The sequence below is a fragment of the Gadus morhua genome, chromosome 22 (genome assembly GCF_902167405.1).
Source record: "Gadus morhua chromosome 22, gadMor3.0, whole genome shotgun sequence".
Classification (NCBI taxonomy): Eukaryota; Metazoa; Chordata; class Actinopteri; order Gadiformes; family Gadidae; genus Gadus; species Gadus morhua.
The window spans coordinates 16,150,934-16,166,214 of record NC_044069.1 but is presented as its reverse complement, the minus strand read 5'-3'; the positions used below and the strand labels follow the sequence as shown (position 1 = coordinate 16,166,214).

Sequence of the window (15,281 nt, the reverse complement as noted above, 5' to 3'; positions counted from 1 at the left end):
AGCATACACAGTACTGAGGCAAAAAAGGCAGGAGCGCCGAGTCGTGACTGGCCAGATACAGGCTCCCAGACTGGGAAATGAGGTTTGAAACGAACCCGAGAACCTGCTTGTATGTAACACACAATAAGAAGAACTTGAAGACAAAGATAAAAACAGAATGATGAAGCAGTTGTGTGTGTTTTTTATTCCACAAAAAAGGTGTTTTTTTAGTATAGGAACAGGACAACAGATTGAAAGAGAGAGGGGTTGTATTGTGTAGCATAGGACCTCAGGTCGTAATGGAACCTGGCTGCGTTGTTACTAGGTATTGCTTTTATAGAGGAATTCACCCTCTGGTCATACTGGTTGGTTGTTGGGTGGGAAAAACCTAGAATCTTTGGGGAAACATGAAAAGGTATTCGCCTGGCATTCTCAATGTTTCCTGGGGGAGGACATGGAATTACATTTACATTTACGTTTAGGGGATTCAGCAGACGCTTTTATCCAAAGTGACATTTGTCAGAAGAAAGAGAAACAACATAATACGCTGTCGGTACAGTAAGGATTTTCATAGAGACAAGTGCCAAGCCCTTACAATTGCTAGGTTAACCCATTCCCTGTACACAACAATGAAAGCTAGGATAAGTAAGGATAAATAAGGATTTAGCCTTAGGATAAATATTGCTAGACAATGCCAATATATTTTTTTCAAAGTCATATTTTTTATATTTTCATTTGTAAATGGTCTGTATTTTTTTGGAATGTAGCACTCAGTTAGTTCTCATGTTTTCCCAAAGTATTCTAGAAGGTTTCCCGACGCACTAACCAATATGGTCCCTAGGTGAATAAGGACCCCTGCTGGCCTGCCTGCTTAGGCAACTAGCAAGTTGAGCCACCCCACATGTGTTTCCGGCCTTTCCATCCCTTTTACCGCCATTAGTATTTATCTATTTCATATTTACTGTATAAATTATATATTTGGTCTACATCATATTGGTTTGTTTCATCCTAACTGTGTACCCCTCCCCTCCCAACTCTCTTGGTGACAGGTGTCAGAGAGTACAACAGGAAGTCCCGCCCATAGCCGGAGCGGTTCGGTGCGCAGCGCGGCGTCCTTCGACGGCGCGGGACTCAGGAATCCCGGCAGCACTGAGGGTTCGCCGAGACGTTCACTGCTGCCGCAGGGAACCAATCAGGACGGTACGTTTACCCTAGGCCCCGCCCTCACAACATAAAGCGATGAACGAAAATAAAATGTTGGGCAGTGTCAATACAGCGGCCGTTTAGTGTTTGGCATGCACACTTAAAGCTCTTGACGCCAAAAGATATGGTCCGATGGACCTGCCTAATTTTAGGTTTCTTATGTATAGGTTTTTTTCGTACCCTCTTTTTGTTATTGCCTTTGGCTGGAAAGTCAACATTTTGCTGCAGAGTAAAACATAAAAGTAAAAAGCCAGGTGTCATGAAATGCTCATAGTCACATTCACCGGACGCTGAAACAAAATGACCTTGCAGATGTAACCGAAATAAACCCAATAAGACCTGGAATCATGATGAGGCAACCGTGGAGCCGGGAGCTGGGTCATGCTTCAGAAGAGTGTGTTTATCATCTGCGGGACGTCACAGAGAGTGTTTTTTTGTCCGCAGGGTGCCAGTCTCACATGGTGTCTGGAGCGGCTGGCAGTGGGGAGGAGAGCCCCAACAGACAGGCCCCGGGGCCCGGGTATGACCTTGCCCAAACCCAATAATGAGATAGAAAACAACACAACAGTGTACTGGGATAACGAGTGGTAGGACAGTCGTCTATAATCCATTCACCCACGGGGGCCTCATGAATCAATCATTTAAAAAAATAAACGTCTGGCTGCATGTGTTAAAACGAAGATGTGGGGCCACCTTTTGCGAGGACTAGTTTCAGTATAAAATGATTTAAAACTTTTAGAACAGCAAAAAGTGTCAAAGCGGTGTGAGAACATATAGGCTGTGATCACGGTGTTGGTTACCGTAGTAACGCGTGACACCAGCTGCCTCTTCTCATCTCCTCTCCGTTCCTCTCAGAGTCTCGCTACGGCAAAGCAGAACCAAGGATCCCCGGGCATCGCCGGGAAACAGGTAAACACATTGTTTAGATACCTGTGGTGTTGTCATCTGCTGTATGCCAAACCCAGGCTGCCTAGAGTCTAGCAGGACTCATCCCTGGATCAACTTCATGCATTTTGCTTTACTGGATCTTCCCTAAGAGACACTGTTTGTGTGCGTGTGTGCGAGTGTGCGTGTTTGTCTATTGATCTCATCTGCTAGTCATTAATTATCAACGTTGTGTTTTCTGCACAGTGGGCAGTCTCTTGTTAAGTTTTCTTGTTATTACATTCTTTTTATTTCTGGATCCGCACCAGGAACACACAAACGCACACCCACACACCCCTTTGTTGTAGTCCTATTTGTTTGTGTGTGTGTTTGTGCGCGTATACATCGTTTTGTGTGAGTGTGTGTTAACCCAAATAACTTACAGTGCATAACTACAGTGCCTACATTTATGTGTATCTGATAATGCAGTTTTCAGTACACTCCTCTATTTGCTGCACTCATTGCCGGCAGCAATATAATCAGTCAGGAGTCTAGATTGTGTGTGTGTGTGTGTGTGTGTGTCACAAAGTGTGTGTCTGCGCATTGGAGAGGAAAACAGGAAGGGGAGAAATGGGGGAGAGAGAGAGGGAGTTCAAGACAGGGGTACAGGCACCAGGCAGGCGGACAACAACCCACAGTTGGCCCAAACTAGGGCCATGGTCACTCTGCCCCGCTCTCCAACTCTTCCTGCCAACACACGCACGCACAAGATTTGAGAATTATTTAGTCGTCTGGGAAGTAAATCTGTGTGGTCATCATTGCATCAAGTTTCTAAAGTCTCTCGCTCTTTCTGTGTTTCCTCGTCTCTTTGTCCCTCTGTCTGTATGTGAGTGTTTGTGTCTATTTCTGTCCCTCTCTGCGTCTCTATCTCTGTTTCTTTGTCGCTCTCTCTGTCTCCGTGTCTCTCTCTCTGTTTCCGTCCCTCTCTCTCTCCCTCTGTTTCTTTGTCTCTTCCTCCCTCTGTGTGTGCGTGTCTCTCTCTGTCCCTGTATGCTCTCCCTCCCTGTTTCTTTGTCTCTCTCTCCCTCTGTCTATCTGTGTGCGACGGTGTCTCTTTCTGTGCCCGTATGCTCTCTCTCTCTCTCAGTTCCAAGGAGCCCTCGGCGGAGGACAGTCCAGAGAAACTCACGGCCAAGGTATACAAGGTCAAACTGCACAGCACAGAGGGTTGATGATCTCATGGTTGTATTATGGAGAATGCTGCCATGGCGCCGCAAGGCCTAACTGTTAATGTGAAAAAAAACAACCAATTACAGTGCTCTTTCATGAGGCAGTTGGAAAAACATTTGAGTAGTAAAACTAATTGTCCAATGATGTATTCAATCATAGGTCATTTTAGCAAAATTGTGGATAACCAAATAGAAATAGATAAACCCTTTTTCACTGGGTTTTCAGACGTTTTTGTATGATTGAAATCAATCTTATTTTCTTAAAAGTGTTTTTAGTTGCTATTGTTATTCATTTAAATAAACCTGCTTTTTGTTCAACAGAACTTTTTAACCTGGCCCCACTTCTTCTCCTATTCATATTATTTGGTATTGTATATATTGTGTATCCCTTACTTTCGTCCAATCATGCATCCCTTTTGGTCAAATGGCCAATGATTGGTGGTTTAAGGTAAATAGGGATAACGAAACCAATAAATTCTCCCTAATCATAAAGGTTGAAAATATCGCCAAATCTCAAGAAACCTGTGCAAACCAGATGACACATTTGATCAGCCTACATAAGTTGATTAATCAATGAGTGATTGTAGAGCTTTTAAATTGGTTATTTGTTTAACCACAGGCCGGGCTGATCTTGGTGTTAGATCATTTAAGTATCCTGACACTAACGTGTTCTTTATACTAACGTGAAAATCTCATTTCCCAGGCGAAATGATTTAGATATGCACGGCTTGTCTTCAGTAGCACACAATCATTCTAGCACATCCATTGCTTCTCTTCAATTTCTCTCCTGTATCACTCAAAAACAGATTCACTGATCCGTCTTAATTAACTAATCCTTAGGGTCTGCGGGTGAAAGTAAAATAAAACTGCACCTCCCAGCCTGAGCTCATTGGACCCAGGCGCTGTAAAGCCAAGCCTTGGCCCTTGTGGTTCTCTCGTCTCCTAGGGTCCGGCCCTCAGCGCCGACAGCAGCAGCAGCAGCTCGGTGGAGATCAGCAGCCTGCTGAACGAGGCCAAGATGTCGGAGCGCTCCCAGGCGCCGGCCCTCTCTTCAGACGAGGTGCGCCCACAGACACCCCCCCACCCCGATACACACAAGCCTCTCTTTGACACCACAAGACAACGCGTGACTAAACACTGAGGTGTCCCTACTGGGTTTCAGAGTCATGGTTGTTCTTTAGCAGAGGATACTGTCTGCAATGCGGTGAAGACGCCATTTTTTTGGTGTCTTTTTCATTTGGTGTGAATAAAGTTGTATTCTGTTGTCCTTCATGCTGCCATGCTCAAGAGCTTGGATATGATAGAGGATGAGGTAAGGCTGTCACTCAATGTCTGCGGCATCCATGTTTTTTTATCACAGAATAGTTTCCCATGCGTGATTTCCCATTTAGTTACGTAGATCTCCTTATCCCCCTTTTAGTTATCGCATGTAAGGGTGAGGCATTATCTTTTTATCATCTATAAACCCATATAGATGTGTGAGGGCCATCATCCTGTCCTCCGTCTGCAGATCCTAGACGAGGCCCAGTTCCCCAGGCAGCACCAGGGGCCGAACCTCAGCGTGACAGAGTGGACCCCCCAGCAGGTGGCCCGCTGGCTCATCGGACTCCACCTGGAACTCCATGTCCCAGAATTCACTGCCAAAAACGTGGACGGGGAGCGCCTCCTGCAGATGGAGAGCAACGAGCTGAAGGTGAGTGGACCTCTCCCACAAAGCTGCCGGCTAAATTACAAGAAGAGAAGCGGTAAAGGTTTCTAGTATGTCGAATTTATCGACGAGCTGGAGCTGCGGAGGCGGGTCTATTGGCAAGTTGAGTCGATCTTTTTGGTGTAGCGACCATAACACTTAATCACAGTGAGCCTCCAACGGCTTCACGTGCCCACGTTATACGACAACCGCCAACCCAAAGCCCTCTAGAGTCAAGCACAAAATGCCAGTTTCAAAATGGGCGGCAATAGATGTGGTGGTATAAAACAAAGTAGAAATAAAGGTGAAGGTTAAGTCCATTGTGAAAATGGTTGCTTGTGTGGGTGTCTCTGTGTGTATGTGTGTCTGCATGTGCGTGTTTGCGTGCATGCGTGTGCGTGCGTGTGTATGTGTGCCTGTGTGTGCGTGTGTGTGCGTCCGCATATGGGTATGTGTGTGCATATGCGTGTGTTTGTGCGTGTGCGTTGTGTGCGTGCGCAGGCCCTGGGCGTGTCGTCGTCCCAGGACCGGGGGCTGCTGAAGAAGAAGATCAAGGAGCTGAAGGTGCTGCAGGACAAGACCCGGAGGAACCGGGAAAAGCTGGAGAGGCAGCGCGACAAGCTCCGCCAGAGAGAGCAGGAGCAGCAGAGACAGAGCCAGGACGAGCCCTAGGACGAGCCCTAGGCGCCCCGGGGGAGCCCGGCACCTCCCCCTACTGTCGTTCTTATCACGCTCCCCGCACCCAGTAGCACCTCGAGACCCCTGGACATCGCCAAGGACCCCCATGTCCTCAGTGGGGTGCCCTTAAAGATGCCCGATGCTGCTCAAATATTCCACATGGCTCAGTGGTGGTGGTGGTGGTGGTGGTGGTGAAGGTGAAGGTGGTGGTGGTGGGCCACAGTGAGACCACCAGCTGGCTGTTGGGCGGTGTGTTTTATTTTTTTTCAGAGTAGAAAACCAAAAAAAGGTGCTCACACTGTTGATAGGTCGCTGCCCCCCTACCCGCCCGTCCTTCTCCCCAGCCGTCACCCCCCCCACCAACGCTATTTCTGTATTACGGTTTCAACATCTGCTCAGATCTATATTTATTTAGACATTTATTGCTGTACGTGTATTTATTCATATTCATGGTTAGATGGCGAGAGGGTTGAACATGACCTCCGCATCCACCCAGAACATATCTTTTAGCTTCTTTCTTATTTAGAGCCATCTGTAATAGCCATATTAATGGATGTGTACGATAGTGTCCCTTACAAGTGGCATTGTACATATACAGCGATGAATATAGATGCAGATATCTCTAGTGTGCCATCATGTGACAGGCAGAATTATATACAGTAATATATCCTGTCTGGAGGCGTCCCTTGGGAAGTAACTGACAGCTGTGATGAAGAACACGAGCACTCACACAAACTCTGTGGGGGGACAGAGAGATCATATGGGCCATTAAACACGTCCACCACTAGATGTCGCCAGTGCTGCTTCCTCTCGTTGCTGCTGAATCTGAACACTGGAATCCATGCAAGTGGGGCCTGACTGAGAGAAAACAGATCTCTATGGACCCCACCTCTGACTACACTGGAAAAGTCCACATCACTGGAAAGTCGTCGATGGACTTGTGTGAAACTGACTCTGTATATTGTTCTTTAAGTGTTATAAAAGCAATTTCCCCGACAAAAATATGAAAATGACAGGAAAGAACCGCCAGAACTCAAAAGGATGTCCAGGACGGGAATGGAGACTGTGGTAGTGTACGATGTACAGTAAAGACGACATAATAACCCACATAGTCATGCCGCCATGATTACAAAGTGAAACCTCGTACTTATATGCATACCGTTCTGACGCCGTCTGTAATCTGCTTTCGACCTCCTTTTTATATGATCAAAACAACAGATGATTACTACCCAGCTGCTGCCTTTGGGAAATCATAGATGAGTATTATCTCTATTCACTTCTAAATAGTGTTTCAATCCGAAGATTGATCATCCGAATCATTTTACGAAATCCATTTATTATTGATCTAATTTAAACAAGACAAATTGAATCACACACATACAAATCACTGTTTCATTACCTTTCTTTTGACACCTGTGATCCTGAGAATATGTGAATGAATATCCAAGAATGCTATACCTTAATATTAATGCTTTTGTTTTTTGTCTTTCTTGTTAACATATTTAAACAAAACTGATATTCTGGAAGAAAGATGACTGGAGCTGTAGTTTTGAATAATTCATCACAGATGAAGGAAGTGATAGAAGTTGCACTAGTGAGATACAATAGGACATATTTTAGTGATGGCTCAACATTCATCGTTTACACTTGTCTGTTTGAAAGTTGGAAAGTATTTTTTGAGCTCTACATCCACTCAATGCAACAAAAGGTAGCTACTGTACCATTCTGAATGAAACAGTTATTATTTATTTATGTATTTTATGAACCATCTTGACTATTGTTTATGCTACAGTAAGTTATGCAAGAAATAGAGTATTATTAACACCATCTAATGATTTATGCACAGTTGTGTTTTTCTTTCTTTCTTGGCCAAAAAAGATTTTATGTTAGAAGATAAAATATACTTTTTTTTATAGATATTAGTGGATAATCATCAACAATGTGACTTGAGATCATGATTCAACGTTAATATGTCATCCCATTTTAAAAATTGCAAAAAAATAAGAAAATCCTATTGTGTTGTTTCATCCTTCCTCTTAAACAAAAACGTAAGCGATACTTGACCCTTTCTGTGAATACTACCCCTATCACCACCCAGGTCGACGGACCAGGCCGTCCACTGAACATTTTCTATGTAGCCTACAGTGAAACATGCCGAAAGCAATATACTGTATTATAAACCCTAAAGAAGCCTTGTTTTCTAACCTGGCGGTGGGCCGTGTACAGTTTGCTAGGGCTGCTACAGAAGGGGATCCCCTCCGTTTTGTGTTCCTACCCTCTTTCTCGTTGATTGACTAGCCTGCGCTCGCTGCTCGCGGGATGAATAGCGATCTCTAGGTAAAGGATGTTGTTTTGGGCAATACCTTGAACCATCTAGAGTGCGTCCGTCTTTCCTGTGCAAAGTGACGGGTAGAGAGAGCCAGGGTCACTCACACACTTTTCGCCACGCTTTAACGCTTTGGAACAAACCAAGCTGTTTGCTTATTCCTATCCTATTCTTACTTTCCCTTCGCTCCTTCTCCCCCTTTCTTTTGCATTATTAAAAGTTGGATTTGGCAGCTACTTGTCACACTGAATAAAATGTGCAGGCCCTGTCTGTTGATTCCTTTGGCTTGCCTTCTTCTATCCTGTCTGGCTTGTGTGCTCAGTGGCAATGTTTCCTTCAGTTTTTAATTACAATTTTTAAAATGATGCCCACAAAGCAGACATGGTCTGAAAACGGTTCATGATGGACACGTTTACTTTACTATTATTTACTACGACTATAGCCTATTTACCATAACTGCTATTAATTTGACTACTATAGGGCCTACTATCCAAAGCGGATTACAATTCTGATAAATGCTACTAAGGAGGTTGCTAAGCCGGTATGGGCCAATGATACCTACAGGTAGACCTAGATCGTGGATATTGAGTATCTCATCAATCGCAATTAACCTAGCAGTCAAATATAAATGGGTCTGTTTTGGTCAAACCTTTCGTGTTCACATTTAATCCAGTCAATACATAATGGAACGCATGGCAAGGTGGATGTTTTCAGCTCCCACAAACGACCTACAGTTCTTATTTTACATCATGGGTCTACAACACCCATTACACACAACACGCTCACCATTCTATTAATACCAAGCACAAGCAGGACCCTAGGCATATTGGATTTCCCTCCCTCTGCTATACGGTTTAACGCCTACTCCCTTTTATTGAATGTTTGAAATCAAATGCACCACCTCTGGATTACGATAATCGCAGTGCATGTTTGGCACTCCACAGAGGCCCTTGAAAAAGGTAATGCCCACCGCCTTTATCGCGGCAATTTGCGAGATCATCTCAGGCCTTCTCTGTGGTGTGCTGATGTCGATAATGCCGCTGTCAGTCTCCGGGTCGCCATTCTCCTTGCCCGACTTGGGTGCAGGTGAAAGTGCAGGCAGTGGGACGCCCTACTTGGGTGCAGGTGAAAGTGCAGGCAGCGGGACGCCCTCCGTGTTCATGGAGGAGTTGAGCCCCAGGCAGCTGGCGGCCAAGGAGCTCAAGGCCCGCTTTCTGGCGGCCTTGCAGAGGAACGACGGCCGGGCGGTGTTGGAGATCCTGTACCACAGCGACCTGGATATAGACACGGTGCTGGAGGTGGAGGACCGCAACATGGTCCTGGCTTCGTACAAGCAAGGTAGGGCAGGATTTGAAGAAGATATATAGTGGCCGGGATAGAGTTAACGTAAAGTGAATGGGTTCGAACTAAGACATCATTAAAGTCGTATTATATATGCATTGGTTTTGTTGTTACAAGCTAGGAGGACGATTATTTCAGATCAGCCCCTAGATGGCGCTAAAGCTCCACGGAGGAAATTTAACCAAAAGCCAAGATATTATTGTTTTTCTCACGATTGAGCGTAGTTGTGTTATTTTCATTAAAGAACAACATTCCCCTTCTCTATTCTCACAGGATACTGGTTGCCAGGCTATAAACTTGAGAAGTCATGGGCGATGGGCGTCCACGTGTGCGTCAAGTACAACGCGTTAGAGTCACTACTGGTGCTCCTCCAGAAGGGGGCGGCCGTTAACCGCAAACCCAACGGCAAGACTCCGCTGCATGTGGCCTGCGAGGTCTCCCAGGCTGACTGCGTGGCCTTGCTATTGGACCATGGGGCCCGGATCAACAGCAAATCATTAAGCGGCCACACAGCGCTCCACTACTGTATCACCAGGGATTCAGTGGACTGTGCCAAGCAGCTCCTTTTCAGAGGTCAGAGGTCAACAATGGGGAGGGGGGGGGGATTCATGTAGTTTTGGTTGAACGAAGGGTTTAATGTGATTTAGTTCAGTGTAATTACAGCATATACCATAATGCCTTTTGAGGGTAATATATTTTTATATAGCTTATAATGTAGTGAATTTATGTACTTACTATATTAATTGGTAAAGTAAATACATAAAGATGGAGTGTGTGCAGTGTGCTTACATACATACAGAGACGTATTATGCCATGAAGAATGGAGAAAAAAAATATCCAGAGAAAACTTTATATTAAAATAGACCATCTGGAACTATCTTTAGGAAGAAAGAACAGTATCTCCTGTCTGCAGGTGGGAAGGTGAACATGCCCAGTGATAACAACGAAGAGGACACTCTGCTGCACAGGGCCGCCCGGTTCGGCATCCCCCAGCTGGCGGCACTGTACCTGTCCAGCGGCGCTGCAGTGAACGCGGTCAACTCTCACAAGGAAACTCCCCTGCTGACTGCGGCCTTCTGGGCCTTCGACCAGAAGGAGCAGCTCTACAGCGAGGACCACCACCTCGTCTGTCGCATTCTGCTGGACCGCAATGCAGGTGGTCCATGCTCCCATGTGGTTCATAGAAAGGTTAAATTGTTGTGTAGATCTGCAACCAACTCAGAATGCTCTGAGGGTATTGCAACTGGTCAGGTACTGGGTTTCTTAAGTTTAGTTTGTATGGTCACTGTGGCATAAGGTTATCCCATACAAGCCAATCAAAATGAATTATTACATAGTTATCTAATCAAATTTGTATACAAATGTACTTATATTTTACCAAGAATATAATGCTATATTCAAGTTAATCTATGTTTATTGGACGCATATATTGCACTTTCAAAATTTGTATATTTATTATTTGATACCCATACCTATGTATATATATGTGGAGTACATACATACTGTAGCTCTATGACTATAACTTTGATTCGAGCGTGCGACAACATGACCACGCCCTTCTCCCCGCCTTGGTCCGACCTCAGACCCAAACATCCCAGAGGAGGACAAGAAGACGGCCCTCCACAAGGCCGCCTGGAACTGCGACCAGGTGCTGATGCAGATGCTGCTGGAGGGCGGGGCGGACGCCCGGGCTATGGACATCAACGGCTGCGCCCCCATCCAGTACCTCCTGAAGGTCACCGGCGTCAGGCCCATGGGCGTCCCCCATCTCTGCTACCAGCTGCTGCTGAACCACAACGGCGCGCGCGTCTACCCTCCCCAGTTCCACAAGGTTCGTGCACGCAGCTCGGAGGACACTTGGGTGTGGTCGACCCCAATGGCGTAGGCACATCTCTAGTGTCACCGGCGCAGAGGCAAGAGGTTGTTGCTGTAGGGGACATCTTGTAGGAGTACATGCAGGGACATGCATTTTCATAAACAAACCAAAACCATAAACAAACAAAAATAAATACATGTCCGGGCGACAAATTGCTGCCCTTGCCTTTCATGCTTTTCTTTAACCATTCACCGGCTCATTCTTGATAGAGTAGTTCAGGGGTTCACATCAATGTTCATTTAAAAAAAATGATCTTCACCTTATCAAGAGGAACAGAGGTCACAGAATTAGCTACTGAGCGTAAGAAGACTTGGGCAACTTCTCGCGCTCAGAAGTGCGGACAGAAGACACATAAACGCAAGCACCGCTGTCGAGCCCCATGAGGTATAATCTAGCCCGCAGCCCTTCCCATCGTTCACTCACTGCGATCAGAGGGGAGACGTCCCCTGCGGCGGGAGCCCTCCCTCGCGGTAGTTAGTGGTGATGGTTAGATGGATGGTCGGTGTGTGTCTGTTGCAGTACAGGTGTTGCAGGCCTGCCATGACTTCCCTGAAGCAGTGGAGATCCTGGCCAACTCCTACGAACGCTTGAAGCCCACAAGGAAATGGCGAACGTCCATTCCCGACGACTGCTATAAGGTATACAATGATGTTCCGAGATACTGTATGTTCAGTATGTATGCACATACTGTATATGTGTATACCTATACATATACATACACAGGTTTTGGTTTTAATCATGTCCAGTCAAGTTTCCCTCCTGTGTGATTACTGCTCCCTCCCCTAATGTGTTTCAGCTGTTACTCGTTGCGTGCCCTGTGTGTTTGGTATTTAAGCCCTTGTCTTTCCTTTGTTCCTTGTCTGATCATTGTAGTTCGTGGTGAGTTGTGTCCTGTGTGTTCCCCGCGTCACCTGTGTTCTCGGTGTTCCTTGCCTTTTGCGTTAATAAATGATCCTTTACCTGAACTGTCTGCGATTGGGTCCTACCTGCCTGCCTGCCATCCTGCTAACAGTGACAAGCTTGGCTGTTCCAATATTGAGCTTTTTTCATTGTTGACTTTATTGAAAAGGTGTGGGCTGAGAGGAATATGTGACATATTCCTCTTAGCCCACACCTTTTCAGGCAGACCGACAGACCATGACAAAGCTAACATATCTGCATCACACATATAATGAACTCCTTTTACGACTTATCGACTTTCTTAGTAAACTTAATCGCAAATCATGATAACAAAGCATGAAAACAAATCAAATGATATAAACTTTAATGAAAAAAAGAAAATAAATAATAATCCAACCCTGAACCTGAATGTATTCAAGTCTTAACTGACAGAAGGCCCTTCTCCGTGCCTCCCCAGAGACACCAGGCGTTCTACGACTCCCTGTTCTCCGTGTGGTCCGACGGCCCGCGCTCCCTGATGCACCTGGCCAGGTGTAGCGTCCGCGGCGCCCTGGGGGGGATGTGTATGGCCTCCGTCCCGCGGCTCCCCCTGCCGCCGTCCGTCCAGAGGTACCTGTTACTGGAGCCCAGCGGAGCGCTCTACTGAAGGGGCCCCGGAGTGGGTGTGTCAGGTCACCCTGGGTCTCCCCGCCAACTGAACCAGCCCCACCCTGAGTCGAGGCCGGCCGAGGGTCCTTCTGGTCCTTCTGGTCAGGCGACAGAGCGGCGCCCAAGTGTGTTTGTCTTTTGCTGCGTTGCCTAGCAACGGACGACGGTTGGAGGGGAGAGGCGGTTGGTCCGCCTGCACTTTATAGACGTGGGATCAAGCTTCACGTTGGGGGCAATGAACAAAGAAGCTCCACGGAGCAGCAATGGTGCTGATCCAGGACTAATCTGCACCTTTCTTGTCGGTGGATGTAGTGCCTGAACCTGAAAGGACACATTTATTAAGATCCTAGTTTTCTTTTAAGGAGGAAGACTGGAATGGTCAGAGTTCGGACTTACAACTGGCTCCTGAAGGAATTATAGAGATAAAGGTTCTTGGTTTGAGTCCCTGATGTCCTCAGGCTACTTGTACTCATCCTTAGCGATTTGTTTAACCCCTACCTGCGCTGTAACGGACGGTCAGGGTAGTGTAGTGGCTAGGGGGTTTACGTCTCGCCAAAACCTACTGGGTTTGATCCCTCTATCCATAGTCTACCTGTAGGCATCCTTAAGCAAGATTTATTAACACTACCTAACTTCTTATGACGTGTATTTCACTTGGAAAAAAGAAAATAACATTCAGACAGTCAATGTTCAAATAAATGGATAATCATGGAAATAAAGAAAAATAGACAGACAATTATTTATTTATGCACAAACTGAAAGCTGAATTTGACAGCATATCAATCATTCATGGATTAATAACATCATGTGGTAAATATATGTAGAAAGCAGAATGTATGACTATGGAAATGTATTTTAAATCCTTATACATTCAAATAATCGAATAGGCCTCTAGATCAGATCGACAAGCTAACACTGTATGGTTTATACTTATCATTTAATTTAAAAATGTGACCTGTTTATACACAAAAAACTCATTGCGTAAAGGAATTGGCTATCTACCCAACAACCAACCCAGCAAGGGCCAATATTTGCAGAACCAGCCCTTAAAAAAGCCACTAGACCAGAAGTGCTTGTCTTTCCAGGTAACTGCCTGTGCACACAGCATGTAAACACATGCTGTGAGCCTGGCTCTGGGGATATGCTACGGTTTTTGGTTTTTTCTTCAATAAAATAGTAACTTTATTTAAAAAAATTAAAAAAAATAAAAAATAATGTAAATATATTTTTGGGAATAAATGAGTGAAGATTTTGATAAAAAATTAACGAAGCCTCTATAACAAAAAAATGTTGCGTGTGATTTTATATATAAACTGATGTTTCAGATCATGGATTACTTCTAGAGGGAGATCTAGGTCCCTGTTCCCTTGTCCCTTGTCTTTGCTCTTCTTGTCATGTGCCTTTTCCTTTACCCTAAAGAGATTTTCAACTGACGGCTCATAGGAAGTAAGACAGCTGAAATTACGGCAGGTAGGAAGACCAATGATATCTCTTGAAGATAAAACCACTTCTAACCAAAATCTATTAGGGGAAGAGCATTGGTCTTCCTCCATGCTGTAGTTGTACAGCATGGAGTGTCGAAACAAACATAACGTAGCGTCTGTCTCCGGCATCGTCGGTCATCCATGCAAACCACTGTTGAGTAACGTGAAAGGATTTACTAAAGCCTAGAAATGTGGCTTCAATCGTGCTTTCAATGTGTGTGTGTCCCTCTGAGCCACTGTGTGTTCCTGCAGCATGCTTCCGAGTACAGGGATTGAACCCCCATGGGCCTGTTGGTGCATCTGTTCCTCTGCCAACAGTTATATGAACCGTTTCAGTGACCTCATCCCAAGGTCACAAAGATATGTGCTCGGACAGGACCAATCCTGTTTCTGTTACATGAATGCGATGTTTATAGAAAGACAAACAGTACTACTACTAGTTGGCCTATATTGAGGATTTGCTTAGGACAGCATTCTTCCAGGAATTAATCTCGGACCTAGCTGTCCCGATATTTTACCAAAGATAAATGATTCACGCGAGTGGATGGAGATTTCGAAGTGTATTTCTACAGTGGCCAATTACACAGTGTTGTTTCAAACCTTTAGACAGGTTTTTACAGTTTACCACTGCTGGCCGAGTTTGTGAACTCTGGGAAAAAACAATTAGGGGCATACAGGTCCTCGACTCCAACAAAAAGATTTGTTGAAACAAATATGAAGCAAAAGTAAATGAAACGCCCCTTTCACCCTGATTTGAGCTTGTCTGCCAACAAACTTTAGATATGAATCTAAAGCCTGATTCGTGGTACTATCCAGTCCATGTACAGTATAGGCACATGCCAAGGACAAAGCCTCCCACATAGATCCATATATACATGTGCTATTACTTAAGTTAAAAGCTTCTTTAAAATTGCACTCATGCTGACATGAATCTCCAAGAGATGAGCTTCTCATGAACTGTATGAGGTTATGTAAAAGTATAACAACCTAAAGTATTCCTCAGGTTACAGCTGTGTGAATGCAGCTATGTACTTGGTGAGTCCACGTGTAATCTGTTCTTTTGGAA

General features: G+C 45.2%; 2 protein-coding genes across 3 annotated transcripts in view; both read left to right on the top strand.

Annotated features, from left to right (window-relative positions):
• Positions 1–7,654, top strand: part of ppp1r9a (protein phosphatase 1, regulatory subunit 9A) — a 39,303-nt gene extending 31,649 nt beyond the window's left edge. Inside the window, exons 13-21 of the mRNA XM_030347728.1 lie at positions 1,029–1,179; positions 1,627–1,702; positions 2,038–2,091; positions 3,194–3,242; positions 3,597–3,641; positions 4,222–4,335; positions 4,564–4,587; positions 4,786–4,968; positions 5,464–7,654. Coding sequence (XP_030203588.1) covers positions 1,029–1,179; positions 1,627–1,702; positions 2,038–2,091; positions 3,194–3,242; positions 3,597–3,641; positions 4,222–4,335; positions 4,564–4,587; positions 4,786–4,968; positions 5,464–5,634 — 867 coding nt within the window. The 3' untranslated portion in view covers positions 5,635–7,654. The remainder of the gene's footprint in view (positions 1–1,028; positions 1,180–1,626; positions 1,703–2,037; positions 2,092–3,193; positions 3,243–3,596; positions 3,642–4,221; positions 4,336–4,563; positions 4,588–4,785; positions 4,969–5,463) is intronic.
• A 989-nt stretch (positions 7,655–8,643) lies between these two features.
• On the top strand, positions 8,644–15,079 carry asb4 (ankyrin repeat and SOCS box containing 4). Of its 2 annotated transcripts, none has more exons than XM_030347585.1 (6): positions 8,644–9,304; positions 9,581–9,880; positions 10,221–10,463; positions 10,891–11,138; positions 11,703–11,821; positions 12,541–15,079. In XM_030347585.1, the coding sequence occupies exons 1-5, from the start codon at positions 8,893–8,895 to the stop codon at positions 11,772–11,774; spliced, it is 1,275 nt and encodes a 424-aa protein (XP_030203445.1). In that variant the 5' UTR covers positions 8,644–8,892; the 3' UTR covers positions 11,775–11,821; positions 12,541–15,079. The 2 variants fall into 2 exon arrangements, with proteins under 2 accessions (XP_030203445.1, XP_030203444.1); XM_030347584.1 differs by having other exon boundaries at positions 8,645–9,304; positions 11,708–11,821.
• The last annotated feature ends 202 nt before the right edge of the window (positions 15,080–15,281 follow it).

Coding starts and splice junctions, on each gene's coding strand:
- asb4 (XM_030347584.1), top strand. CDS start 8,893: ATGTTTGGCACTCCACAGAGGCCCTTGAAAAAGGTAATGCCCACCGCC. Junction 9,881..10,220: donor CAAGCAGCTCCTTTTCAGAG/GTCAGAGGTCAA, acceptor TCCTGTCTGCAG/GTGGGAAGGTGAACATGCCC. Junction 11,822..12,540: donor TTCCCGACGACTGCTATAAG/GTATACAATGAT, acceptor GTGCCTCCCCAG/AGACACCAGGCGTTCTACGA.